The 27178-nt window shown below is 42.4% G+C and overlaps 1 protein-coding gene across 11 annotated transcripts in view; it reads left to right on the plus strand.

Annotated features, from left to right (window-relative positions):
• VTI1A (vesicle transport through interaction with t-SNAREs 1A) overlaps nt 1-27178 on the plus strand; it is a 368921-nt gene that overhangs the window by 244739 nt on the left and 97004 nt on the right. Inside the window, exon 9 of one of the 11 annotated variants that reach the window (XM_022568774.3) lies at nt 5042-27174. The exons of 9 other annotated variants lie outside the window; for them this stretch is intronic. In XM_022568774.3, the coding sequence (XP_022424482.1) occupies nt 5042-5084 (43 nt within the window). In that variant the 3' untranslated portion in view covers nt 5085-27174. Of the gene's footprint in view, nt 1-2720; nt 27175-27178 lie in introns of those variants that run through there. One more of the 11 variants, XM_089898185.1, reaches the window with a different exon arrangement.

Genomic DNA, 27178 nt, shown 5'->3' on the forward strand with positions numbered 1-27178 from the left:
AACAGGTTACAAAATGTCACAATTCAGTAGGGCCAATTATTAGATTTTCATTTAATGGGCAGTTTTAATGTTCTCAGAGACTCTGAATAGTAATAGCATTTTAAACTACTGCATTCCATTTAAAGGCTCACAACCACTTCTCTCTTTGAGTGTACCTAGTTATATTTTTGGGTATCATTTAAATTCAGGCTCCCAATCTGTGGGAAAATCAATGAGCTAATGAATAGCCTCATTTTTTTAAACTTTTCAAATATTTTATCCTAAATATAAGGCATATCTAGTGACATTAATTTGATGAAATCCCAAATCATACGAGTGTGCAGAATAGCCTTTACCATGGAGTACTTTAGAGCATTTTCAGTTTAACAAATGTACTGGTTTTTAGGACCAGATCATGGCTTTGCTTACTGTGAGAAAAACTTTCTACTAGTAAGGTCTGGAGTCCATGTCAGTGTAGGTCAAACTTCGTGCTTTTTTTTTTCATAGTTGTTTGTTTACCATGTTTTATTTAACCTATTAAATGAAAAGCATTCCTGCTATAAATAATAATCACCCCTGATGTATCTATAGCGAATTCTTCTTGGTAAATCACTCCCACATGCACTGTCCACCGGCTTGGTGAGCTTCAAGGTTACTCTCTGGCCATACAGTGAGTAAACAGCAAAGTCAAGTCCAAGACCAGTGACCTTCCACAAACAACTGGTGTGGTTCATGTAAACCACTTCATATCCTGTGGGGAACAAGATGGGGAGTCAGCCAGCAAAGTGATGACTGTTTGAGTCATTTATTTTCTGCCATGTCGTTCACAGCTCATAGGCTGTCCTCTGGGACAACAATAGAAAATGAATTCTCCAAACTGATGGAGGCTACAGTTTGAGAGAAACCGACACAGCAGGCGTCATTTCAGTCCTTCCTGCTCTCCAGATGCCTCTTTGTGGTTCTCTGTTTTAATCCTTGTCCCTCTTTATCCTATTCAATTCTCTGTCCATTCTCCAGCTGAAGACATCTGACACTTACTCTCAGGGAAGTAGAAATCACTTACAAGCATCGCTTGATCAGGCCTCATAGCTGCCCAGTAAGATAAGTCCAATGTAGGGAATGGAAGCCCCTCACTACTCCTTCAACATGTGAATGAGTCACCAAATTAGTAACCAAACCTATATCTCCTGGTTCCCAGGCTGCTTCTCTGTTTGTGACCTACCACCAGCCAGAAAGTGGTAGGAGTCACATTATATCCAGCTGGCCAATCAGCAACTTAAATTTATTCTTGCATACCTCATTTGATTGGACCAATACAGAAGCAACATGTATTTTTAGCAAAAGCTCGTGGACTGTGGAGTTACAAAACTCAAAGTCTTCCTGGACATAACTCATCTTCTTAATGATTTCTCTGCTAGGCCCGCAGTAGGACTCAGTAAGTATCTGTGGGCTAAATGATATAAATGCAACTAAAGGTATAATCCAGAGGGGAAGAAAGGAAAAAGAACGAATGGACTGGAGATGTGAAACGGAGCAGAGAGGCACTTCCCTTTCTAAAGAAGCTGTGCTTAGTGCAACGCGTGGCCTGTAAAGAAAATCTGGCATCGGGACAGGCTTGCCCCGCCCCGATTTTCCACTCGCATTTCACTTCCACTCCTCCCTCCCGCAAACATGAACTGATTTCCTTCTGCTGCTAATGAAGACTGCTGCCAGGTCAGGGGATTTTGATTACACAGCGTCTCATTGTGCTGTATGCAGATTTAATGGATTCAGACCATCAGGATGTGCTCTCCTTTTGTTGTTTTTAAATTTGGGGTGACAGATGTTGAGCACCTTTAAAATTCAATGGAGCAAAAGGTGCATCTAAGATGAGGAGGCCTCTACAACCACGCCCAGATTGCGAGGGACACATTCCAGTCAACTCAGGAGTTTAGTTCCACTGAACTCCTATCTCGTGTTCGTGATACGGGACCCGTGTCCTAGCTCCAGGGAGCCTCTTTCCATGTCTACCTGACACTGCCTGGAATAGCCCCCACTTCCCATCCCCTTCTGAACCTCTGGGTTTGGAGGCTGAGCTCATGGTCCACTTGGATGACCCCTCCCTCCCCAGTTCCTATCTCTCTCTGACCACTGCGCTGCACTCACCAGCCCAGTAGGGTAATAGTGCTCACTTATTACTTAAGCCTCTTAGGAACCTAGAGACCAGGGCTTTCCTTCTCAGTTTAAGAACTGGAGAACCTTGCGTATGATTTCCTTTTTTTTTTTTTTTTTTAATTTATTTATTTTTTGGCTGCGTTGGGTCTTCGTTGCTGCGCGTGCTTTCTCTAGTTTCATCGAGTGGGGGCTGCTCCTCGTTGCGGCTCACGGGCTTCTCATTGCGGTGGCTTCTCTTGTTGCGGAGCATGGTCTCTAGGCCCGCGGGCTTCCATAGTCGCAGCACGTGGGCTCAGTAGTTGTGGTGCACGGGCTTAGCTGGTCTGCGGCACGTGGGATCTTCCCCGACCAGGGATCGAACCCGCGTCCCCTGCATTGGCAGGTGGATTCTTAACCACTGCACCACCAGGGAAGTCCCGCATATGATTTCTTAATCATCGTTATTGTCATGATTGCTGTTGTCATCTTAATTGCCATTTATTTTAAGAGCACTGAAATGCTAAGTGCTGTATAATCATTATCTCATTTCATTTCATTTCACCCTCAGAGCAAACCTGTAAGGGAGGCATTATTATTTTCTTTTACAGATGAGGAAACTGAGGCTTAGCAAAGTTCAGTCACTTGCTCAAAGTCACACAACTATCAAGTCTCAGCCAGGATTGCAGCCAGTCACGTCCATCAGCCTTAAGAACTCCGCTCTTGGGCTTCCCTGGTGGCGCAGTGATTGAGAGTCCACCTGCCGATGCAGGGGACACGGGTTCGTGCCCCGGTCTGGGAAGATCCCACATGCCACGGAGCAGCTGGGCCCGTAAGCCATGGCCACTGAGCCTGCGTGTCCGGAGCCTGTGCTCCGCAACAGGAGAGGCCACAACAGTGAGAGGCCCGCCTACCGCCAAAAAAAAAAAAAAAAAAAACTCAGCTCTCCTTGTCTGAAACCTGATACCAGCTGGGTTCTCATCCTGCAGTCAGCCTCCAAGGAACCTAAGTAACTATATGTGGACAAAGTGAAACGTCTATTTACAAATCAGACTATGCTTCTATTAATATGTTTCATTTAGAGTATCGATGATGTTTTCAGTGATAAACCAAGAGTCAGATTTTTAAGGAAATATCTAAGCATATTTACCAGCTTCTTTCAGCTTAAATGGGGAAAAAAATGCTACAGTAGTCCTGAACAACTCATGTCTATATGCCAAGGTTGGCATATGAAATAATTTCCCAAGAGGTTGCTACCATAAGGCAAGGGGCCAAATGGCAGAAGAGGTCTTTGATGCTCTCCATGTTTTGTGGTGCCCAGCTCTTTTCTTCCGTTCTTTCCTGCCCACCCCACCCCAGCACCTTTGTCACCTCTGATGGCCTAATTCTCCTCACTGTAACCCCACCCGGGCCGGTCTGTCCCAAAAATGCAATCCCTAGTGGAAGCAGCCCATGAAAGAGAATCTCCGGGGAAAGCAGTCTAAGGAAGGTAAATTACACTAAGACTTAATCTTGGGACATAACCGAGTTTTATAAGAGTAGAAATGGAGACAGGTAATATCATGAACTCTGGACTTTTACCTCTGCTTAGGACAGCCCACTGTTTTCCATGCTGTCTTGCATCTCTGCCCAAATCCCCTCTCGTCACTCTGTGCCTTTCCCCTGCTTCATTTTTCTTCATAGCACATGTCACTCCCTGGAATTGCTTTATATACTTCTTGGTTTATTAGCATCTACGTCTATAGAAAGTAAGCTCCGTGAGAGCAGGAACTTTGCTTTGCTTGTTGCTATAACCCTAGCATCTGCAAGAGGGCCTGGCACATAGTAGGTGCTGAATAAATATTTATTGGGTGAAGGGATCAGCCACTTGTCATGCCTCTTCTGAGCAGGGCAGCTTTTACTTTAACCCGGTTTTTGTCCAAACGAACAAATTTAAGTAGCTATCAAACTCATGGTTTTACTGTTATTATTGCTTGAGAGGAGGTGAATTTTTTTTTTCTTTAGAAGGCCAATTTCAACTTGACGTACAGAAAACAGTTAAGTAAATACTAGCTCAGGTGGTGCTCAGGTGCAATAAAGTCAGGAAAATGATATCTGAGTGTCTGGCAAACACTATGAGATCAGAAAATATTAGTGAACATCCTTCATGTGAGTAAAAAATTGTATTGATCTACACAATTCATCTTGAAATAATTATGAGCCAACTTTTTCAATCTCACGTGACGTGTACTGTGTTCATGGTTCTCTTAGAATTATCTTTGGCTTTGGGAATTATAAGTAATGTACATAAAATTAAATCCAAAACATATCCACATTTGAGTTCAAATATTTCCTCTTTTAAAGTGTAACCATGACTTTGAAGTTGGGTTAAACCACAGATGTGTGTTTTTCTTCTATTCAGGTTCAATGATACCTGGTAATTTGGCATGTAATGATGGGGTAGGCTCAAGGATGTTCAAGAACAAATTGTACCATATTGTTCAGTTCTCCCTAATCTTACAAAAATGAACCATCACAAATTACTGAATTTTAATATCTCCTGAAACTCTCCCAGCAAAAAGAAGGAAGATACACTAATGACTAATTTAAATGCTAGAAGGCGGGGAGAGGTCGAAAGATAATCCCAAGTAAACCAAATTAGCCTACCTATCATTATGATTATTTTTAAATCACAGCGTCTCATGGAAAATGCGTTTCTGTGGTGCCGGGTTTCAGGGATACTCTTTGTTAAAACCTGTGTAAATGAAGTTATAAAATTGGAACTAGTAGATGGGGCAGGTGATTGGACAGGGGGACAATAAATAGTGGGGTTGAAACCCTCTTGTTCGTTAAAATACTGGTTTCCGTATGTTAAGAAAAAAGATCTCACGCTCTCTGTCTAGACCTCTAGACCTGTAGTCAGTGAGCCTGTGTACTTCTGTTTCCCCGCCAGATATTTGTTCCTGGCTGAAAGACATTTTATGGTATTTATTTGATGACACACACCTGCTGGGTAGATGAAAAGCTACTGCTCCTGAGGATGACCTACTTCAAGCTTCTGAGGACTTGGGCAGGTTGTCCTGCCACATCATTTGAGCCCATCTTGATGTCGCCTGTTGAACATATGTAAGACGAGTGCATTTGCAGACTTGTCAGAGGCAGAGTTGCTAACCCCGGGGAAGAGGTTTCAGAGTCAGTAATGACTTTGTAAGTGTACTGAGACAGGGCAGGCACACTGCTTTACCAAACCCACCTCTAGCATAGGAAGTGCTGCGCTCAGCACTCGGGATGGGGATTGGCCCAGAAACCTGCCCCCGTGGAGTGGACCATCTGGAAGGGGGATCTTACAGGAATCCACGTAATGTGGTCCAGGGTAAAGAGATGGGCCCCAGGTGGGAGGTCGGGAGAGTGAGGGTCCAAGGTGACATGAAAGAAATTCTGATGCAGTGTTTTCCTGGGAGTTCACAGGACAGAGAGAGATTTCTGGTTGAGATCAAGGAAGAGCATGGGATGTTTGAAATGCATGGAGACACTGTCATCAGCGTCATCCTGGGAAGCCAACTTGTTTTCACATGTTCATTTCCACAAACGTTCATTGAGCACCAGCTGTTGTGACGAGGCAGACCTTAGGCCGTAAGGATACAAATATAATTTATATCCATCTCTCAGTGTACACAGTGTGGTAAGAAAGCATACCTAAACAGGAATTTTATTATAAATGTAAATATAACAGTAGAGGTACACAAGGAGTCCTTAGCCCTGTCGGCCTTCCTGGGCTTGGTGATGCCCAACCTGGCTTCTGCAGAGTAAGTGCAAGTTAACCAAAGAAGAGGAAACTGGGAAATGGAGGCATGAAAATGATACGTTGTGCTCGGAAGCGACAAACTGTTCGGTTTTACTGAATAGTGAAAAAGGTGAGGTGGGAATCAGTGGGTCCCTTAGAGGGGCTGTAGCTTCCCTACCCATCTCATGAGCCCCTTGCCACCACTGCCCGAGTAAGTGGACTGCCCCTGCCATGTAAATGCAGCTTCAGAGCAAGTTCCGTCCTACCCTTGCTGCCCTAAGCTCCCCCGCATGGAAAATCCAGAGATTCCATGAAGAGGGGCCGTTGACCCACTGCTGAGAAGTTATAAGCTCTGAATCATGAGTGAGTTGGGGTTTTACCTGGTGATTTAGAAGGAGTCTTTCTCCATTACCTTTTTTTTTTTTTTTTAATTCATTCTTGGCTGTGCCGAGTCCCCGCTGCGGTACTCAGGCCTCTCACCGCAGTGGCTTCTCGTTGCGGGGCACGGGCTCTAGGCGTGCAGGCCCCAGCAGCTGCAGCACACGGGCTGCAGAACGCAGGCTCAGTAGTTGTGGCACACGGGCCTAGTTGTTCCGTGGCACGCGGGATCCTCCCGGACCAGGGCTCGAACCCGTGTCCCCTGCACTGGCAGGCGGACTCCCAGCCACTGCGCCACCAGGGAAGCCCTCTCCATTACTTTTATCTGCGTGTCTACAGCTCATGGTTTGAAAGCCTTGGCTCCAAATGACATATGCCCTCGGTGTTATTTACGATATGACTCTCCTTTCGGGTCTCCTTCCCTCCTCTTCCAGTTGTCTGTTGCTGTGTAACGAATAACCCCAAAAGGTAACGGCTTAGAACAACAATTGTCATCTCTCACAATTTCTGTGGGTCAGGAATGGAGAGCGGCTTGGCTGGGTGTTCCGGCTCGGGATCTCTCATGAGGTCATCTTCAGATCAAGCCTGGAACCGGAACAGTTGGGAAGAGATAGGATTCAGGAGTAGCTAGAGACTGGCTGGGACTTTCTCCCATTACCGCTTTATTAATCTCGAGGCCTTTCCATGTAGTCTGTCTACATGAACTAGTCTGGGCTTCCTTACGGCATGGAGCCTCGGGCTTGCCAGCTTAGACCCCCCAAAGATGAGTCCCAAGAGCAAGACTGGCAGAAGCCGCATGGCCTTTCTTAAAGCCAGCCTAGGAAGTCACACAGTGTCACCTCTGCTCAAGACAGTCACAAGGGCCCATCAGGTTTCGATGGGAAGGGACATAGGCTCTGCCCCTTGAGGCAGGGGTGGCACGGTTGTGGAAAATCAGTGGGATGGGAATATTTTGTCGCCAATTTAGGAAAATATAATGTGCCACACACCCTCCAAGAACATTTTCCTCTGCTCACGTAATCCTTTAAATTACCTAAATATTAATTCACTCATTTTGCTGTTGCCCGAAAGCTTTCTAGTTCCCTTTCCACACCAGAATCCAAGGCTTCAGTGCACACACAAGAACCAAAACACCTCCATTGTCTGAATGAGAGTCAGTCACTCTAGTGTGTGGTGTTCCCCTTGTGATGATAACACTTTATAAGCATATATACCCTGTTGCCCCATCTTCAAGGAAGCTCTACCTCTATCAGGCACTTGTTTTGTTTTATAATTTATTTTTTATTGAAGCATGGTTGATTTACAAATGTTGTGTTAGTTTCTGGTGTACAGCAGAGTGACTCAGTTATGCATTTTTTTTCATATTCTTTTCCATTATGGTTTATTATAGGATACTGAATATAGTTCCCTGTGCTCTACAGTAGGACCTTGTTGTTTATCCATCCTGTATATGATAGTTTGCATCTGCTGATCCCAACCTCCCACTCCATCTCTCCCCCACCACCACCCCCCATTTGGCAACCACAAGTCTGTTCTCTACGTCTGTGTGTGTGTTTCTGTTTTGTAAATAGTTCATATGTGTCATATTCTAGATTCCACTTATAAGTGATGTCATATGGTATTTGTCTTTCTCTTTCTGACTTACTTCACTTAGTATGATAATCTCCAGGTCCATCCATGTTGCTGCAAATGGTATCATTTCATTCTTTTTAATCAGGCACTGTTAAATCCAAATATTGCTCATATCTTTCCCTGAGAGGCCCCTTTTTATCTAACCACAGCAAACTTGAGCCTCAGGAGTGAATGATTTCAAATCTGTCTTTTTATTTGCCGTTCACTGGATAGATTGATGGTGCTCTTATAACAGGGTTGGTCAGTAGCGTTTTGTGGAGTACAGGATATCTCCTGGAGTAAAAAAAGAAAAAAGTTTTAAAAAAAGGGCCCAGACTTTGGCTTAAGGAACTTTAAAAACTGAAGCATTAGCATGTTCTTGGTAGGAAACCTTCTGATGTAAAGTTAAACTATTGATGTAAATTTTACATTTTTAAATAAGTACTATTGCAAGTGTGCTATCTTAATGAGGACTTTTAGATTTTACACATATATAGTGAACAGAAGTTGAGTTCTTTAAATATTTTCTGTTAAAAATATATGATACATGAGCACTGGATTGGAGGGGTTTTTTCACCCTTGGATAACCTAGAAAAGAATATAGCTCTATTTTAAAATCCCTTCCAGTTCAAGAGTTATCCAAGCAAACAGTATTGACCAAGGTGTTGAATGCACCAGTAATAATAATGCTAACCTTTCATAAAGCTAAGTAATCAGGAATAATGCTGAAAATAAGAAGACAGTCATTTATTTACTCTATTTGGCATTGTTAGTACTAATAATGCATTTCAACACAGTGGAATTGCTAGATAATGCTTTTGTGACTTTTATGCAGGTTATTGTTATTTAAATGAACAGTCGACTGCACTGTAATGAAGAAATGCATGCTTTTCCCAACTCAGTTATCAACCAGGATTCTAGGAAAATGAGAATTTGTGTCTGCCTTCATTCACAGAGCAAACTGGAGGTCACTGTTTTCAATACGAACCTGTTTTTAGCTTTTCAGCAGTGAATAATTAGGAGCTGCTGCTTCTGAAATTACCTGTATTCACTGTAGAGAAGGAAAGACTTTTATCTTCCACGATGAAATACATTTTCTCATTCAAATTTCATCATTCTTTTTTTAAAAGGCATTTTACACCGCTGAGTCAATCCTGGGTAGCATAAAATAAAAGAAGTAGATTTTGTGTGCTGCTGTAGCCTTGTTTATTCAATTTACTTCCTCAAATTTCAGCTCCGCCTTGAAAAATGATCCAAATGCAAAAATGGGTTTAAAGCAGTTGACTGTATACAGCAGTTATCCACGTAGAATACTGTTATACAAACACATGTGTTTTTTGCACTTTGATTTAAATTGAGTTGATCCTTGATCCTTATAATTTAATGATTATGTGCTTCTACTGAGTTTTTAACAGCTTTGTTGAGATACAGTTTACATATTATACAATTCACCCATTTGAAGTGCGCAATTCAATGGCTTTTAGTATATTCACTGAGTTGCGCAACCATCACCACAATCAATTTTAGAACATTTTCACCACCCCAGAAAGAAATCTGGTACCCATTAGCAATCACTTCCCATGTCCCACTAGCCCGTGACAACCACTAAACAACTTTTCTGTCTCTATGGATTTGCCTATTCTGGACATTTCATATAAATGAAATCATATAATATGTGGTCTTTTGTTTTGGGCTTCCTTCACTTAGCATAAGGTTTTCAAGTTTCATCTATGTTGTAGCATGTGTCAGTACTTCATATGTTTTTGTTGCCTACTAATATTCCATTGTATGGATATACAAATTTTATTTATCCATTTATTAATTGGTGGACATTTAGGTTGTTTCTATTTTTTGGCTACTATGACTAGTGCTGCTGTAAACATTCACCTAAAAGTTTTTGTGTGGACATATGTTTTCATTTCTCCTGGCTGTATACTTAGGAATAGAATTGCTGGGTCATATGTAAGTTTAACTTTTGAAAAAGTGCCAAATGGGGCTTCCCTGGTGGTGCACTGGTTAAGAATCCACCTGCCAATGCAAGGGACACGGGTTCGAGCCCTGGTCCGGGAAGATCCCACATGCCGCGGAGCAACTAAGCCCATGTGCCGCAACTACTGAGCCTGCGCTCTAGAACCCACGAGCCACAACTACTGAAGCCGGCACGCCTAGAGCCTGTGCTCCACAACAAGAGAAGCCCCGCTCGCCGCAACTAGAGAAAGCCCGCGTGCAGCAGCAAAGACCCAATGCAACCAAAAATAAAATAAATTAAAAAAAAAAAAAAAGTGCCAAACTGTTTTCTAAAGTGTTTGGACTGTTTTATATTCCCACCAGCAATGTATAGGGGTTCCAATTTCTTCACATCTTCCCCAACACTTGTTATTGTCTGTCTTTTTGATTACAGGCATCCCAGTGGGTGTGAGGAACTATCTCATTGTGATTTTGATTTGCATTTCCCAAATGGCTAAGATGTTGAGCCTCTTTTTATGTGCTTATTGGCCATTTGTATTTCTTCTTTGGAGAAATGTCTGTTTTTATTGAGTTTTTTAAAATTCTGTTACCTCACCTTAGGAATGTGGCTAGCAGAACTAAGTTGGAAATAAATATATCTTCCTAAAGGGAGTAATTTTCGAAACAAATCTACAGATTGAAGACATTGTTTTTACAATGGTAGTATTTCTGGGTTATAGAAGAATTGAATTGCTCTCAGGAATCAGTTTACTTCTGAAACTTTTTTCAATTTGATTAGCAATATATCAGATATTGGTGGTCCCAGAGTCATACCTAGAAAATGGCTTAAAGATCAGTTTGTCCAGTTAACTCATTTTACAGATTAGGAAACTGAGAGCCTAAGAGGTGAAATATGTGGGTCACAGAGAATTAATGATAGATATAGAACTATGCAAGTGGAATCCAGATAACTGAACATCTCTATTTAATTTAGAGAGAAAATAATGCACTCTTCAAATGGGTTCTTACTGATTTAAAAAAAAAAATGGTGAACTGCTCTGCAATTAGAATCCACAATATTTATTTTTGGGTATTTAACACATACTATTTTATTTTATCCTCATAGTAACACATGTAAGATTGATATTATTTTTCTGTCCTATTGTGTGTAGGGAAGCAGGTTAGCTAGCTTGTTGAATGACAGCTACATAGTGAATGGCAGCTACATAGTAAATGGCAGACTCTAACCCAAACCTTCTGATTCCAAGTTCATGGTTTTGTTTCCTCTGGTCTTTACAAAAAGACAGCATCAACACATTGTTACCCATGCCATCTTGAGAGCCTTTTGTTTCTGGTCACTGAATCACTGACGCAAGTAACCGATAGGTGGCATCATGGAGCATCATTTCCCATCATTAATATAGTTATTCAGCAGCACTAATATACCTAACTTTGGAAATAGAATGTAAGTTTCAAGTGACAGAAGGATTGTTCGAGAATAAAAATACAGTACCTGAAAGGATCTACTAATATAATAACATATTTCTGGAGTCCTTTTCAGTTGCAAAGCACTTGGCTTACACTTTTGATTTGATATTTACAATTACGCAAGACCACTTTTTCTGTTTTGATGGATTTGTCATATTCATGATGACACTAAGGCCTGAAGGGCTTTAGTTGCTGCACTCATAATGGCTCAGGCAGAGCTATATCTCAGATCCAAGTCTCTTGGCTCCTGTGTAGCCCTGTGTTTCCTCCAGTGTACCATGCTCCGCCTTAATGATGTGCTGAAGGACACTCATTTGAAAGAAGAGAAGACTTTACGCCATTATTCCAGGCAACAACAGAGCTATGAACAAGTAGAAGTTATAGGGAGGCAATTTTGAGGCCGTATAAAGAAGACTTGATCTGCTCAACAATGCAGTGTGTTGTCTTGTGAAGGAGTGAGGTCTCTTGTCATTGAACTGTTCAAGCTAGGGCTGGATGACCATCTGGGAGGATGCTCTAAAAGGGGTTTCTGCATTGTGTTTGTGTGTGTGTGAGTGTGTGTGTGTGTGTGTGTGTGTGTGACTGTTGTCAAGAGAAATGAGAAGGCACTTACGGTCCCTTCCAACTGTGAGATTGTGGGTCTTTGTTCTTAGTTAAGAGAATAAGCTGGTTTAAGAGGTCCTCTGTATCCTTACTGAAGAAAGAAACTTTGAGAAACTCTTATCCTGCACAGTTAAAGGTACAGGGTTTTCTGTTTAAAAGAGAGTAGCCAGATTTATCGACTTGAATTACTAGTTTCCAAATGGTTAGACCAGCAGTTCCCGTGTATGTTTATATACACTCAGCACAGCAAAGCTTCCATATTCAGATAAGTTTAAATACGAGCCTTTAATATGTCATTGTCCTTTGTGATTATCGAAGAGGGAGAGAAAGTGTGCAGCAGTGTCAATTTTATTTTTTATTTTCACAAAGCCCTTCGGAAACACGTTTGTCAGCCTCACCCAGTGGTTCTCAGCTCTGGTGGCACATGAGGATCACCTGAAGAGCTTTTTAAAAACACGGATGACCAGGCCCCAGCCCAGATCTCTCAGGGTGGGTTCCCAGCGTCAGTATTTTTTAACCGCTCTCCAGATGATTCTCCTATGAAACCAGGGTTAAGATGAACTGCTCTACTGTAAGCATAAACTCAGGCAAACTCTGGACATTTGCTTTGTAATTTTGGCTGCTCTTTGGAATTCAGGTAATCAATTTAGAGCCAAAGCTCGTAAGTATGGTTAGAGGCAGCATCTCACGGTGGTTCACACTGCTGCTCTAGAGCCAGACAGGCTGGCTTTGTCCACTTACTAGTTCTGTGACTTTGGGCAAGTTATTTTAATCTCTCTGTGCCTCAGGTTCTTAATTTGTTGGTGGAGATAATAATGCTACTTATATGATAAAAGCTAAGGTAAACACCGGAAAGGAAATAAAAACCTGACACACTATGGTATTACAATCGTCGTCGTCATCGTCATGTTGTTTTGCTGTTGTTAGTAGTAGACGCTGTAGCAGTAGTGCTCCTGGCATAGGAGCTAAGCATCTATTGAGAACACGGTCTGTTCTACACACGGCTGCAAACCAGACCCGACCTTACTTGAAAACTAAAGACTTTTCAGCCACTTTAGCAGCAGCGTACTGCCTCAGATTCAGAACTCTCCAATGAAGTGGAATGTTTTGTAGCAAGTTTTTTGGGGAGCTGAGACTTAAGCCAGGTAACCTCCTGCAGCTCGATCCAGCTCTAAAGAACGGGCCAGAGCTCTGCCAACCAGGGGCCTGGACTGAAGGGTGATGCTGGGTTTCTGTTGGATAACTGGGAAAGGCATGCACTATGTGTGGCAGGCTGACCTCCCAAATCCTCAGGGTAATCTCAGTTAACCGCCCACCCTGCTAAACCATGGGACCTGCAGTTCAGAAAGCATGGTTGCTATTCAGTAGGAAGCGACGGCTCCAAACACCAGCGTCCGTGGCTAATCGTGCAAAAGAAGTGAATACAATTAGGGTGTGTGGGACAGCCTCAGAGAAAAATTAAAGTGCAAGATTAGACATAGTTTCTATTTAATTTTCAGTTGAAATAATTTGAAGTGGCTCTAGTCACTGCGGATACAGTAGCAAGAGTCCCTTACTCTCTGGGGTTTAGTACAAGTGTGGACATTTCATGGATATTACAGGTTCTCTAACACACAGTTTCCATCAAGACAGCCTCCAACTGCAATTGTGGAAATTGGTGGAATATTCCTAGGAGGAGCTCAAAGGATTGTAAAGCTGAATAACATCTTTGTCTCAAAAACTTATGTGAGAATCTGGGGTTTTTTTCCCCTTTTCTCCTATAAGCATTTTGTGGCTCACCATTGCAGACACTGCATGTCTTTGTAGCCCACAAAGTCCCCATGTTAATAGTTGTTTGCTAGTTGTGGTCATTTAATTGAAAAAAGCTGGCATGGAGATATTACGGGTCTCAATAGGTCATTTTTGTATCAAGTATGGTGTCATTACCTTTGACTAAACCCCTTCCAAATCCAAATTCATTATAGTTCTTTAAATGCATTAATAACATGTAAGAGGATAGAAAGCTGGAGGAAAGATGTGTGTGGCCTTAAGTATGCCAGTCGTCTACAGTTCTAACGTGGCATGTTGCCAGTGGCGCATTATAGAATTCCAGACGGCAGGGTTCTGTTGGTACTAGTTTCGGATTTGCTCTGGGAATGAGGTCAAAGAGGATGCTAGACTGGAGTTCTCTTCCTTGCCTCTCCCAGAGTAGATCCTGGAAGACTCCATCCCCTCCCACCAATCAGACAACTGCCGCAACCTCTCTTGGGGATTGTGAACTCAGCACAATTGCTCACTCCCCACGAGTTCCCAGGCATCTAGTTACCCAGTACGCAGAGGCCAGGAAGATTGAACTCCCTTGTGTGAGCTGTGCTTGGCCTCCTCAGACGCCAGGGCTTGGGCAAGTGTGGGTATGAATTCAAAGACTCGATAGATAAGTGTTGTGTTTTTCGTCAGCTCGCCTGTCTGAACTTGCTTTATTTTCTGTGAGATTCTCTCTTTAAATAAATAAATAAAACAAAAACCTTTCTTACAGAAATTTATACAACACACAGAGAAAAATATAGTGCAGTGAACCCCCATATCCCAACATCCAGCTTTCACAGTTAGCAAATTTAGCCATTCTGGTTTTCTTTCCCTTCCCTTTTTCTTTTGTTTTCCTATACCATTTTAAAGCAAATTCCAGATATCTGATTTTAACTGTACATGTTTTAGTATGTAGCTCTAGTACACACAGCATAACTTTTCAAAAACCTAACTGCAATACCCTTATCACACCTAACAAATTTAATAATGATTACATGCCCTGTCCAGGTTCAGTTCTCCCTAATTGTTTTACAAACGTCCACACACAACTGGGTACTTTGAATCAGGATCCAAACAAGATGCCCCTGTTGCATTTGGCTGACCCAACCTTAAACCTCTTTTAATCTATTACAGACCTTTCTCCTGTTTTTATGGTATTTATTTGTTGAAGAAACCAGATCATTGTCCTTTAAAAATGTCCACATTATGTATTTGACCTATTGCATCTTCATTGTGCTGTTTGATATGTTCCTCTCCCCTCCATACTTCCTGTAAATTAGCGGTTAGCTCTGAAGACGTAACGAAATTCAGGTTCAATTTTATCACATCGGGAGGCATAACACCTTTTATTGATGTCAAGATTGATCATTGGGTTCAGATGTGGTCAGCCTGATTCAACCGTTATGAAGTTGTCTACTACCTGTTAACCTAATAGTTTTAGTAACTTAATCACTGTCTACATCCATTAGAGGTTACAAAATGGAGATTCTCGATTCTACCATTCTTTCTGTATTTATTAGCTATTATTCTATATAGAAGAACTTATTATCAATTAACTGGGTTACTCTGAAATACAGTTCATACAAGAAAAGCAGCATAAAAGCCTCTTTCCATTTATTTATCAATTTTTAGAATATTGCCCCCAGCAACCTCCAAAAGTGACCAATGAGGTTTGTTTGTTGCTGAGTATCATTATAAACACTTAGGGTTTTATCTATTTCATATACATCAGTCCACTGTTATCATTACTCTTTCTGATGCTCAAATAGCCCATCTTTCATCAATGGGAGACCCTTCTAGTTGCCTCTGGTCACCTTTTAACTTAATTCCCCTAGTCTTTTCTGGCAGGATAAGGTACCCCAGGCTTCTGGCCTAAATCCGGAGTCAACTATTTCTACAGGGAGTCCTGGTTCCTTTCCATGTATGTAAAGACCACAGTCTGGGCACTAGGAGTAGGTTCCTTCTTAAAATCGTTACGTTTGTGTTGGAATGGTGACCTCATCTTCCTGGATATCTCATTATTCCCGTTCTTTAAGGGGCATCTGGTTCCACCTGGATACTCCCTGCTCCACACACACTTATTAACAGCCGGTGCTCACCTCTCCTCCAACCAGACCCTACCTCTTCTCTCAATCTATCCATCCTTCCCTTCTAATCAGACGCCCTCACTCATCTTTGAGATTCTAAGACGCCAACGTGGGGCACACTTCCCTACCGCTGAAGAGTAGTTGTATTCTTTTTTTCACAGACTATTTTTTTTTTAATTTCGTGAAGAGAGTTAACCTCCTGTTGCTATCCAAGCCTTTGGTAGACAGATCTAGTCACTTTCTTAACCCAGAACAGCAGTGCTTTGAAACACCATGGAAATGGCCAGCCCAGTCACCAGATCCGGGGAGGCTTCATGAAAACCAACAGTCCCCCAGGTGTGTGTGTTTTCCTGGGAATCATGGGTGGTTGCATGTTAAAACTTTTAACTAGAGTTGCTGGGTAATGAAAAGGTGTTGAGAAGTTAGTTTATCTGAACCATTTTTTAGGCCACATACCCGTTTGAACATGCGATGAAAACTAGGGAACTTCTCTCTAGAAAAATGCACATACACCCAAAATGTTGTAGACGATCTCATGGTCTTCAAGGACTTCAGACTATCTTGGAGTTGAATTCGTTTTCACAGACTAGCTCCTGCTTTGCACTGGCTTGGTGGAGGCTGCAGGATTTGCAGGTGGAGCAGGGGTCTGGGCAGAAAAACACAAAACGGGAATCAGGGTGCCAGCTTTAAATTGCTTCACTGAACATTATTCCTTCCTTGGTCTAGAGCTACTGCTGGTGCCAGTCCATGAACTGTTTGCCGTTATCCTATGATGTCGTTAAGTAGAGAAATCTAGAGTAGGCATTTAAAACATTTTAGCAATTTGCCATTGCCACAGCATCCAAGCACGTGGTCAGTGGAGTGGCCTCATCGAACAGCACGTAAACCATTGTGCACGCTGTTGAGTGCACATGCATGTGTCTTGTCATGTGAATAGGACTCCACATTAGTCCTCGAAAGTTTGGAAATGAAACACCGAAGCAAGAATTGTTCCTTCATCTAAGATAGTCTGAGAAGCAACAGCAGTGGAACCCAAAATGCTTTTGCTCTGTGTGCTCTTGTGTTGTTTGAGCCCGTCTTCCTCCATTATCTGCCTCTATCACGCTGACCTAGAACAAGGGACACAGTAGGCACTCGGCAGATCTCTGCTGCAAGAAGACAGAGCAGAACACAGCTGCTCTCCCGAGAGAGAAGCCGCGTTCTTTCCCCAGTGGTACCCTGCAGAAAAAGAATCCTGGTGCTCCCCAAGGAGCTGAAGCTGTATACATGAAGAAAGAGAGAAGCCGCGTTCTTTCCCCAATGATACCCTGCAGAAAAAGAATCCTGGTGTTCCGCAAGGAGTTGAAGCTGCATACATGAAGAAAGAGAGAAGCCGCATTCTCTCCCCAATGGTACCCTGCAGAAAAAGAATCCTGGTGCTCCCCAAGGAGCTGAAGCTGTATACATGAAGAAAGAGAGAAGCTGCATTCTCTCCCCAATGGTACCCTGCAGAAAAAGAATCCTGGTGCTCCCCAAGGAGCTGAAGCTGTATACATGAAGAAAGAGAGAAGCCGCGTTCTTTCCCCAATGGTACCCTGCAGAAAAAGAATCCTGGTGCTCCCCAAGGAGTTGAAGCTGCATACATGAAGAAAGAGAGAAGCCGCATTCTTTCCCCAATGGTACCCTGCAGAAAAAGAATCCTGGTGCTCCCCAAGGAGTTGAAGCTGCATACATGAAGAAAGAGAGAAGCCGCATTCTTTCCCCAATGGTACCCTGCAGAAAAAGAATCCTGGTGCTCCCCAAGGAGCTGAAGCTGTATACATGAAGAAAGAGAGAAGCCGCATTCTTTCCCCAATGGTACCCTGCAGAAAAAGAATCCTGGTGCTCCCCAAGGAGCTGAAGCTGTATACATGAAGAAAGAGAGAAGCCGCGTTCTTTCCCCAATGGTACCCTGCAGAAAAAGAATCCTGGTGCTCCCCAAGGAGCTGAAGCTGCATACATGAAGAAAGAGAGAAGCCGCATTCTTTCCCCAATGGTACCCTGCAGAAAAAGAATCCTGGTGCTCCCCAAGGAGTTGGAGTTGCATACATGAAGAAAATATGATAGGAAATCAATTATAAGCAGTCACTCTTCACGGAATGCCTCCTAGAACACGGAATAAGTAGAGTAACATTAAATAGCCGTTCCTCACTGTGGAAGTCGTGAGCTTTCGGATGGTTTGTATTTCAGTGTACAGACCACATGAATTAACAAGTCATAGTAACAAATGTGGTCCAGTTTCAGGGCGGAAAAGCCACCCTGCAGTAGAGCAGTCACAGGTATGATAATACTAACAGCGGGAAGAAAATTATTTAATCTTCAGAATAAGATTTTGTAAATGAAAGAAAATAAGATACAGTAGTGTACTCTGTGCCCAGTTTTTCCCTTCCTGTCATCTCTTTCTACCTTCCCTGAGGATCCAGGGTTAGTAAAATCCACTCTTTGAAGGAATCTCACATCTTTTCTTTAAAAAGTGGGCTTGTGAAAGGTCACCTTTAGCTCTCAGGACTCCAGGCTGCCTGAGGACCAACCAACCTTAGTAGGACTCTGTCCTCCCCCACCCCAACCTTACCCCACAGCGTGGCCCCAGAAGAGCCCACGCCACACTCCCAGCATGCCTTGCAGCTGCCCTGACACTGTGTAGCACGTCTGACGTGAACGAGCTGCCGAGGGGACATAGTGGCTCCAAGTCACCAGCTGTCTCACTTACCAGAGAAAGGGATTTTACCACAGGACAACTTTTCAGGATCTGAAGCCAGTCCCTGCTTAAGACAGACCGTCTTCCTTCCTTCCTTCCCTTCCTTCCTTCCCTTCCTTCCTTCCCTTCCTTCCTTTCTTTCTTTCTTCGACTTTTTAAAATTGAATAGAATCAGAAATATTATCTTCCAATAGCAAGAGAAGAAGAAAAATTGATAATGCCTCACACCGTTGATGAAATCAGCAGTAGATGGTGTAAGGGTCCGTGTGGGAGAGTGACACCTGGTTTGTGTTTATCCACAGCTGTTAAGTAAACTAGAAATTTCTGGAAATAATTTTGCTTTTTAACGTCCTCTCGGAATAACACAGGCTGTTTGCCCTATATCATGAAGAGAAAGACAAAAGAAAAAATTTGTTCTACTTACCATGCATGGGGCACTAAGGGGATAAAGGAGCTTGTCCATAGTATGTGGGCCCAGAAAATACACAAGTGCTGAAGTCTGATATGACCTTTGTCTCCACAAATAAAAAAACTGATAACCCTAGGTGTCACCACCACATTTTTTAAACACATATATCACAAAGGGCTCAGCTTAATGACTATTTTCAAGCACAAATGCATTTCCTGAAGTGAAAGAGAAGAAATAGAATCATACCATGTACACATAAAGAGAGGGAGAATTGGGGGTAAAAGGGGCTTTGGTTACCCCTGGTGTTCTCCATCAATATCTACCAATAAACATTCCCTACACCAATGCCCTGACTCCCATATGGGAGTTTTATGGTTACTGATAGTAGCATGATTATGGTAACCATTTGTAGAGCACTTCTATGTACCAGGCATGGGCTAAGCCCTTTATGTTAGTGGATTTTTAAAAACCTTTGCAATAGCCCTAAGAGATAAGTGTTTTTATTATTCCATTTTATAAGCAAGGAAACAACTTACTCAGATTGTGTGTCTCATAAGTGGCCAAGCTAGTCTAGGAACCAGGTCTAACTTCTCAGCTTTAACAATCACGCTGGCCTTTAGGGGTCTGTTTATTTGTTTGTTTTTGCTTTTGTCTTAAAAGTTTAAAAAGAGAGGTTCTTTTGCTCCTTGGCTAGAAAGGTTCCAGACCACTTTTTGTCCTCAAACTCACATAAGCCATCAGAGAGGCTAGAAACTGGCCACAGCACTATCACTGAAAGGTAATAATTAATGAAAAAGGTGTCATTTAAAGAGGTCAGTGACTCAAAGCGTATGTTTCTCTTGGATCAACTTTCCTAACACTCTTTAAATAATGTGTTGCTATCAGCACAGACCAAAAAGAATGCAAACAGACCTGAACAGTTTAAACCTCTGGGAAGAAAAATACGAAAATAAAGCTGTTCTTGTAGCCTTAAACAACGACTTACACTTCTTTTTCTGCGATAATAATTGTGATAATTACCACTTATTGTGGGACTTTTTTTTTATACCAAGCAAAGTGCTTATCTTTAATCCCCAAAGATTGGAACTGTCTCGGTTTTACAACTGAAGAGGTTCTATCACTGTATAGGATCTTAGGAAGACTTTGCCTCCATGAAATTGAGCATATTCAAAATACACAACAGGGGAATTCCTTGGCAGTCCAGTGGTTAGGACTCTGCACTTCCACTGCCAGAAGCCCAGGTTCGATCCGTAGTCCTGGAACTGAGATCCAGCAAACTGCACAGTGCGGCCCAAAACAAAACAAACAAAATCCAAAATACACAACAGAAGTAACAGGAAAAACAGCACAGATTGCTGCACACTTCCAAGGGATCTATACAAAAATACCCTCTAACAAGTCACAAACAGTGGAGGAACAGCACCCCCTATGGTGTGGTACGTTGTCATTGGTGGGACGCGCAGCAGTTAAGACACAGGTCCACACTCCATTTGAAAATCGGCTAATCGTGGGCTGGACACCTTTGGTGTAACCTGTAAAATACTCTCTACAAAGACTTGGAAAGGGGACTTGTACGTTCTTGGGGCTGCGATGGTACTGCCAAGGGTCATGCCTGGCTGTGATTCTGGAGAGTTCCTTCAATCTTCTTTGTGGGTAGCAAACCCGAAACTCCCCAGAAAGTTCAAGGGTCAAGGCTGGGCATCCTGACCTCAAATCCAGGAACCCCAGCACCAGGACATCTCTCCCCAGCAGCGTCGCCTGGTATGAGTTATTTAACTTCTCTGGACCCAGGTCTCATTGACATACTTCTTGGCAACACGGCATGAAAATAACGCTAGCCATTTGTACAAATGGCACTGAGCTCCTTATAAGATCGCATGAACTAGCTGGGTTATTTTGAAGGTGGAAATGGGCTTGGTAAGGAAGAGAGATTATAGCCTCCGGTAAACCATAGGTTTCCTCCATTCTGTGACCCTCGTTTCTCTGCATCCTTCAAGACTTTGCTAGAGCTTAAGTTTTCTTTTTCTACTTATGAGAATGCTTCTCTCGGAGTTTATTGATAATTCCTGCCCTCACACACCTTTGTATAGGAGAGATTGGGCCCTGCCAATGGATGGTCACTTTGTGGCTTGAACCTGTCAGTCCGAAGAGTGACTGTAAGAGGTACTTTTTAAATCATTTAGAGTGAGGGTCGGTGCAGAGCCGGCATGCCTGGGTGTCACTTCCTGCCAGTCCACCAACACGTGGAGCCCCTGTGACAGGTGACCTGTTGACATTGGCAGTTCATTTCTTATCAGTCTCTGAAACTGAGCATTTCTGCTTCCTATTGACAGCAACTTGCACCTTTAGGATTTTCTTAAACATCCCTCTCCCTTTCCTCCGTGTTCTCTCTTCCCTCTCTTTTTCTTCATCTCCTCACTTTTTATTCTCTCCTCTTTTCTCTCTCTTTTCTTTTCCACTTTTCTTCTCAACATTATACTCAACCACTATGTCAGTAAATCCAGCAAGTGACCATGAAAAGACCAATTCCAACCGCAAAATGGCAGCTCAGCCTCAGCTTGGAAAACACTAGAGAAAATGAACTTAAGTCATCAAAGACTTAAGAAGAGATACTAGAAAGATGGGATTTCACGTGAGATGTATATTACAGTGAAAATTCTATAAAAAAAAAGAATCTTTTTAATTTTTTTCCTTGATATAGTCAGAATAATTTATACCAAATGCCAAGAAATTATATATAATTAGTCTGGGTGATATATAATTTCCATTTGATTATATATATTAAAGTGATTAAGCAACTTCAGTTTTTCACTGGTAGATATCTGCCTTCTTTGTTCCATTCTGGGTCTGTAATGACTGTTTGTATCAAGTGTAGGACTCGGAAGCAACGGGAGCAAAGGTTTTAATGCCTTAATCAAGCTCTGTTGACTGATGTCTGTGACTCTGGGAGATAACGTGAAGTCAGCTATATGGGAGGAAAAAACTGAAGGGAGATTTACATCCAATCTAAAACCATTATGTAATTTTTGCATTACTTCCCATAAGAAAGTTGAGTAAAACGGTATAACTGGAAAGCCCTATTTACAGAGAGGTTATTCAATAAAGTATCTGACATCACCAATATTTTTAGTATTGCTTAGAATAAAATGAAATTTTTGACATTTCAGTTTTTAATTAATGACTTCTGTTTACTTTTTGTACAGTACTTCTCTATGTTTATTACCACATATTTATAGCAGTTTTTCTTTTTCCAATTAGAGGATAGGTTTCATCCTTTATCTTTGCAGGTAGCTGATCCAAGACATTTTTATGTAAATGGATTAATTAATTGGTAGCCTTCATTTGAAACTTAAAAAGAATGTAATCCTTTTTGAGAGGCATTAACTGTTTTTTCATAAACAATTCTTAAGCACCTTGTCACACAATTAGAAATTGTTTGACAGCGGTAATCGTAATAAAATGCATTACCCCTTACCACATCACCTTTTTTTCAAGGTGATTAAAAGAACCCATTCATTAAAAGGCTGTGTAGCAATTTTGCTTGTAAAAATCATGTTTGGGGGAAACTTGCTGGTACATATTCACAAAACTTTGGAACAAATGACATCACAAGTTCAATTTCCTATACAGCCTTTGTGAGTAGGCATCTAGCTACAAAAATGTACTGAATTTGGGGAAAGGCAGCTACACCTGGCTTTCTTTGAGAGCCCTTAAGCCCCTCTGCCTTCCAGCCCTATGATTTATGCAAATCAGAAACCTCTGGCGGTCTCCACTTCCTGGCGGGGCCAGCATAATCCACTTCCTTCGGGTTCATGTGACCATGCAAATTTGAGCCCTCCTGAATAGTCCCAGAGGGGCCGTGCCTCTCATTATTCCTGCCCCATTCTCTGCGCAGTGCAAGCATTCAGACTATGAATGGACAAGGGTTTAATTGCTCACCACATCTGTCAGATCAGATACGACTCGAGAATGAAGAGAATCCCAGACAAGCCCAGTCGTTTCTTTGCAGTGTTCCTCAGGGCCGAGGTCATCCAGCTCTGTCTTCTAGGGAATATTTTCCACTCCTTGTTTCATGACCCTTCTGGAAAACAAGGACTCCAGCTTTTGGAGATCCATTACTGGGCCTTTCACATTGTGTGTGGCCTTTACAAATGTTAATTAATCTTCCTAATGATGCACTGAGCCTCAGGGAGCCCTTTATTCCCCCAGGGCTTCTGATGACCAATATGAATGCCAGAAAGTTTTCCTTACTGTTTCCTGACCTACAGGCTCCTCTCTCTGTGTGCTTTGCTTCTTCCCCCTCCCCCAAAAATGTCCCCCACATGACAGATTGACTACTCACATTACCAGGTCAGCCAGAGTTTGACATAGTAAAGGCGGATGGTCCAAGTAGAGGATACACCTACATGGAATAGGGTTCTTGCAGATTAAACATTCCCAAGGCCAGCAGCCCAGGCCCTCCAAGGAAAATGCACATAATAGGTAGGAAGGAGGGTATCTGCTGGGAGCCCAAGAGACGATTTCCCTCGATGAAGGGGCACTAGCATGCCCTCCCTCTCTGTGTTTATATTCTTTGGGTTTAAGAGGAGGTTCTGGGCATGTGCAACTCAGGAATATAAGGTTCCATGGATTGCCATAGTGTTTGGGGGGGTTCTGTTTTTGTTTTGTTTGTTTTTCCTTTTATCTTTTTTTCAAATGAAGTAGAATTCACAGGAAATAAAATTAACCATTTTCAAGAGCATCATTCAGTGTCATTCAGCACATTCACAGTGCTCTGCAACCATCACCTCTATCTAGTTCCAGACATTTCCATCACTCAGAAAGAAGCCCCTGTACCCATTAAGTAGTTACTCCCCATCCCCCCATCCTCTGTCTCTGTGGATTTACCTGCTCTGGATATTTCATATACAGAGAATCCTACCATATGTGATCCTTTATGACTGGCTTCTTTCATTTAGAATAATGTTTTTGAGGTTTGCCATAGCGTTTTACTGTGGCATTTTCTGGGGGTTTGTGAGTGTTTATCATTCTTACCCCATCACAGTTATTCTTCACATGTTCTCTGCCTTGGATAATGGCGTTACCCTCTAAGGAAACCTGAGAATCAGCATAGACCCATGTCTTCTCTCACTCCTGTAGTCTTTAGGAGTGTTCTTTAGGTCCTGTCGATTGCACATCTGAAATACCTCAGGTCCCTGCTCATTTATGCTCTTACATCTCCTGCCCCTTCTCAGAGACCATTCATTCCCCAGCTGGTCTTTCTCAAGCACAGACCCTCCTGACCCTGTCACTGCCCAGCTCAACTCTTGACTGGTTCATCCCCACCTTCCAAACTGGGTTCAAGCTCCTTCCCCTGCTGGCCCAGGCTGTCTGCAATCTGTTCTCCCCTCCCACCGCCCTCAGTCCCATCCCACCGCCCTCAGTCCCATCCCTACCTGCTACACCACGTCTGTCTGACCGCATTAGACTGCCTGTGGGTCTCTGACCAGGGCTCACACTCCCTCTGCTGTGCCTTTCTGTGTCCCATTCCCTCCCTAAAATGTCTTCCTTCCCACCATCCCACCCCTGCTTCCCACTGCAGGAATCCATCCCTCCTTCTCCCTCTCTTGCGTTTTACCTTCTCACCTTCCCTGATGGGCGAGTCAGAATGAATTCCTCCTTTCTAATCCCATGGCTTTTCCTTCTCCAAAGAAAAAACTATGGGCCTGTAAGGAGCCAGAGGGAGAGAAACCAGCCTGACGAAAGTAACAGGGACTAACATTTTAAATTATTTTCATCTTCTATTGAATTCACAGTTAACTCACAATGGTTTACCAGGTTCAATTAGCAGAAAATGCAACTTTGCTTTTTATTTTCCTCTTCAGATTATGTTCTTCATTACAAACCTCAAGAGTTTTATATGCAGTTGCCAAAAATCTTCTTTTTGACAAATTGCACAGGGTGCATTTTGGGATTGTGTGATCGAGTGGATTGAATTTAGGCCAAGTTCTGTACCCTGATATCTCTCAAAACAAAAATACAGATGTAGGGCTACTCAAACATTTATCTATTTTATCCCAGCCCTCCAAATTCACTGTCTTTAAGAATAATCAATTGGATTCTTTTTAAATTAAATGCCAAGTAAACGATGCAAATAAAACAATTTTGTTTGCCGAGAAGTAACTGAAAATCTGCAACTAATTACAAATTGGCAAGCTCTGAACCTGCAAATAGCTGAAACTCTCTGCTGATGCGTTGTTTACAGCAGGGTTCAAACTGGTTTCCTTACACCAGCCATCCACAAGTTATTAATCAATACTTTGCCAAGTTCTATACCTCACCTTCAAAAAATGGTAATAAACATTTAATTTTCAATATGGGCTTCATAAATAAAGCTTTTAAAAACTAGGGGAGGAGGTGTAATGGGTTAGAACACACGAAGTCTGTTCTTGAGTTAATGTGAGTTGGCTTTGGATTAAGCACCCTGTCCTTCCTTGACTGCTCGGGAATCCTGCAACTCAGTGGAAATTAATATCTGCCGGTCTGGTCACTGAGTCCCCTATAGCACTCCACTGATATAATGCAAGACCTTTCTAATTGAAATTCTGGAGAAAAGCAACATATTTGTGGGCCACAGAGAGAGAGGGAACAACTAATGTTGATTTGCTATTGCTACAAGCAGGTAAAGCCGAATTTACAAATGACTCCATTCTGAGTGGTGGTTTACACACACACACACACATTCTGATGCTTCCATACCTCTCAGACTCCATCTCCTACTGTTCTTTCTCTCCCAGCTGACCTACATTCACTCTAGTTCAGTCTCTGCCCCTGTCGCTCTGTTCCTGGAATGTTCTTCCTCTAAATCTTCGCTTGGCTGGCTCCTTCTTTTCCTTCAGGTTTCAGTTTAATGTCAGTCTTCAAAAAGGCTTTCCCTGTCCACCTTACCTGATATCTTGTACTTTATTCTCTTTCCTTGTTTATTTACTTGATAATTGTGAGATGCCTCCACTGGATTGTAAGCTATACAAGGACAGACACCTTGTTTATCTTGTTCTCTACTCTAACCCTGGTCCCTGGAATAGTGCCTTGCACGTGGTACGTTCTCAGTAAGTACCGGATGGATGGATGGATGGGTGTTTAGGTGAATGGATAGATGGGTGGGTAGGTAGATGGATGGATGGCTAGATTAGAAGGATGAATGAAGGAATAGTTACGTTGGTTGGAACAAGCAGCAGAGTGAAGACAGAAATTGAATGCTAGGAAGGACATGATTCTAAAAGCGTCTTCTTTGATAAGAAACCAAAACCTCTTCTGGATTCCAAAATTAGAGACTTCTTTGCAAACTGGGGTGCATTCAGAGGTAAGAGATGGTGAGAAATACTACAAAACAAATACTCTTCAACTTTCACAAGGGCTGTTTTGTAGAAGGATCATTAGACCTACCTCTGTGGCCCCAAAGGCGTGACCCAGGACCAGTGGGTGGAGGTTACTAGAATGCATATTGTGGCTTAAAACGAGAACGCTTTCTCACTGAGAGAGCTGCCCTGAATGGAAAATTAGTAGTGAGATGGTGGTGGTGGGAGGATTTATATACAAAGTACCTGGCTACTTAGCAAGGGTGCTTATCACAGGGGATATAGGCATCAGATGTGCTGTCGTTCTAGATGACTTGTCTGGGCTCTTACTACCCTGAAGCTCTGTGGTTCTGTAATGATCAAAGGAGAAGCCTGCTCAATAGTTGACAATTATTTTTAAAGGGAGAAATTCCAATGAGATTTGGATTATTCATTTTGTCCCATAAGGAGATAACTAAAAAATGATTTTGAACTGAAAGAAGATGTTCCTGGCAAAATAATAAGGCTGAATTCTGAAAGTCTCTTCCCCATCTTCTGTTCCCTGGGATGCCTGGGACAGGGCATGCAGTATTTTAGGTACATTGTGAGCGAGGAGCCTGCATTCCCAGGAGGTGGCAGGGATGGCCTGTAAGGTCTCAGTCCAACTCTGTGATCTTAGGGCAAAGCTTCTATGTGTGAAACGCAGTAGTACCTCCAAAATAGAACAAGAGCACTCCATCCATGTGAAGATGACTGTCAAGGTCACTGAGACCTACAGTGATCTGGCAAATTAAAGCTGTCTGTGGCTGCCTTTCCTTTCAGGACATACTTTAGGAGATCAAAAAAAAAATTTTTTTTTTTTATAAATTGATGATTTTCTGTTGCTGAGTCATTCTTCTTGCAGTTCTTTTTGCTTTTCCTATTTATTGTTGGTTTGACGCCTGAGCCATAGCATTGTTGCCTTCC

This window comes from Delphinapterus leucas, chromosome 16 (genome assembly GCF_059928025.1).
Source record: "Delphinapterus leucas isolate spDelLeu-1000000601 "Yukka" chromosome 16, BTC_Dleu_Yukka2, whole genome shotgun sequence".
NCBI lineage: Eukaryota > Metazoa > Chordata > Mammalia > Artiodactyla > Monodontidae > Delphinapterus > Delphinapterus leucas.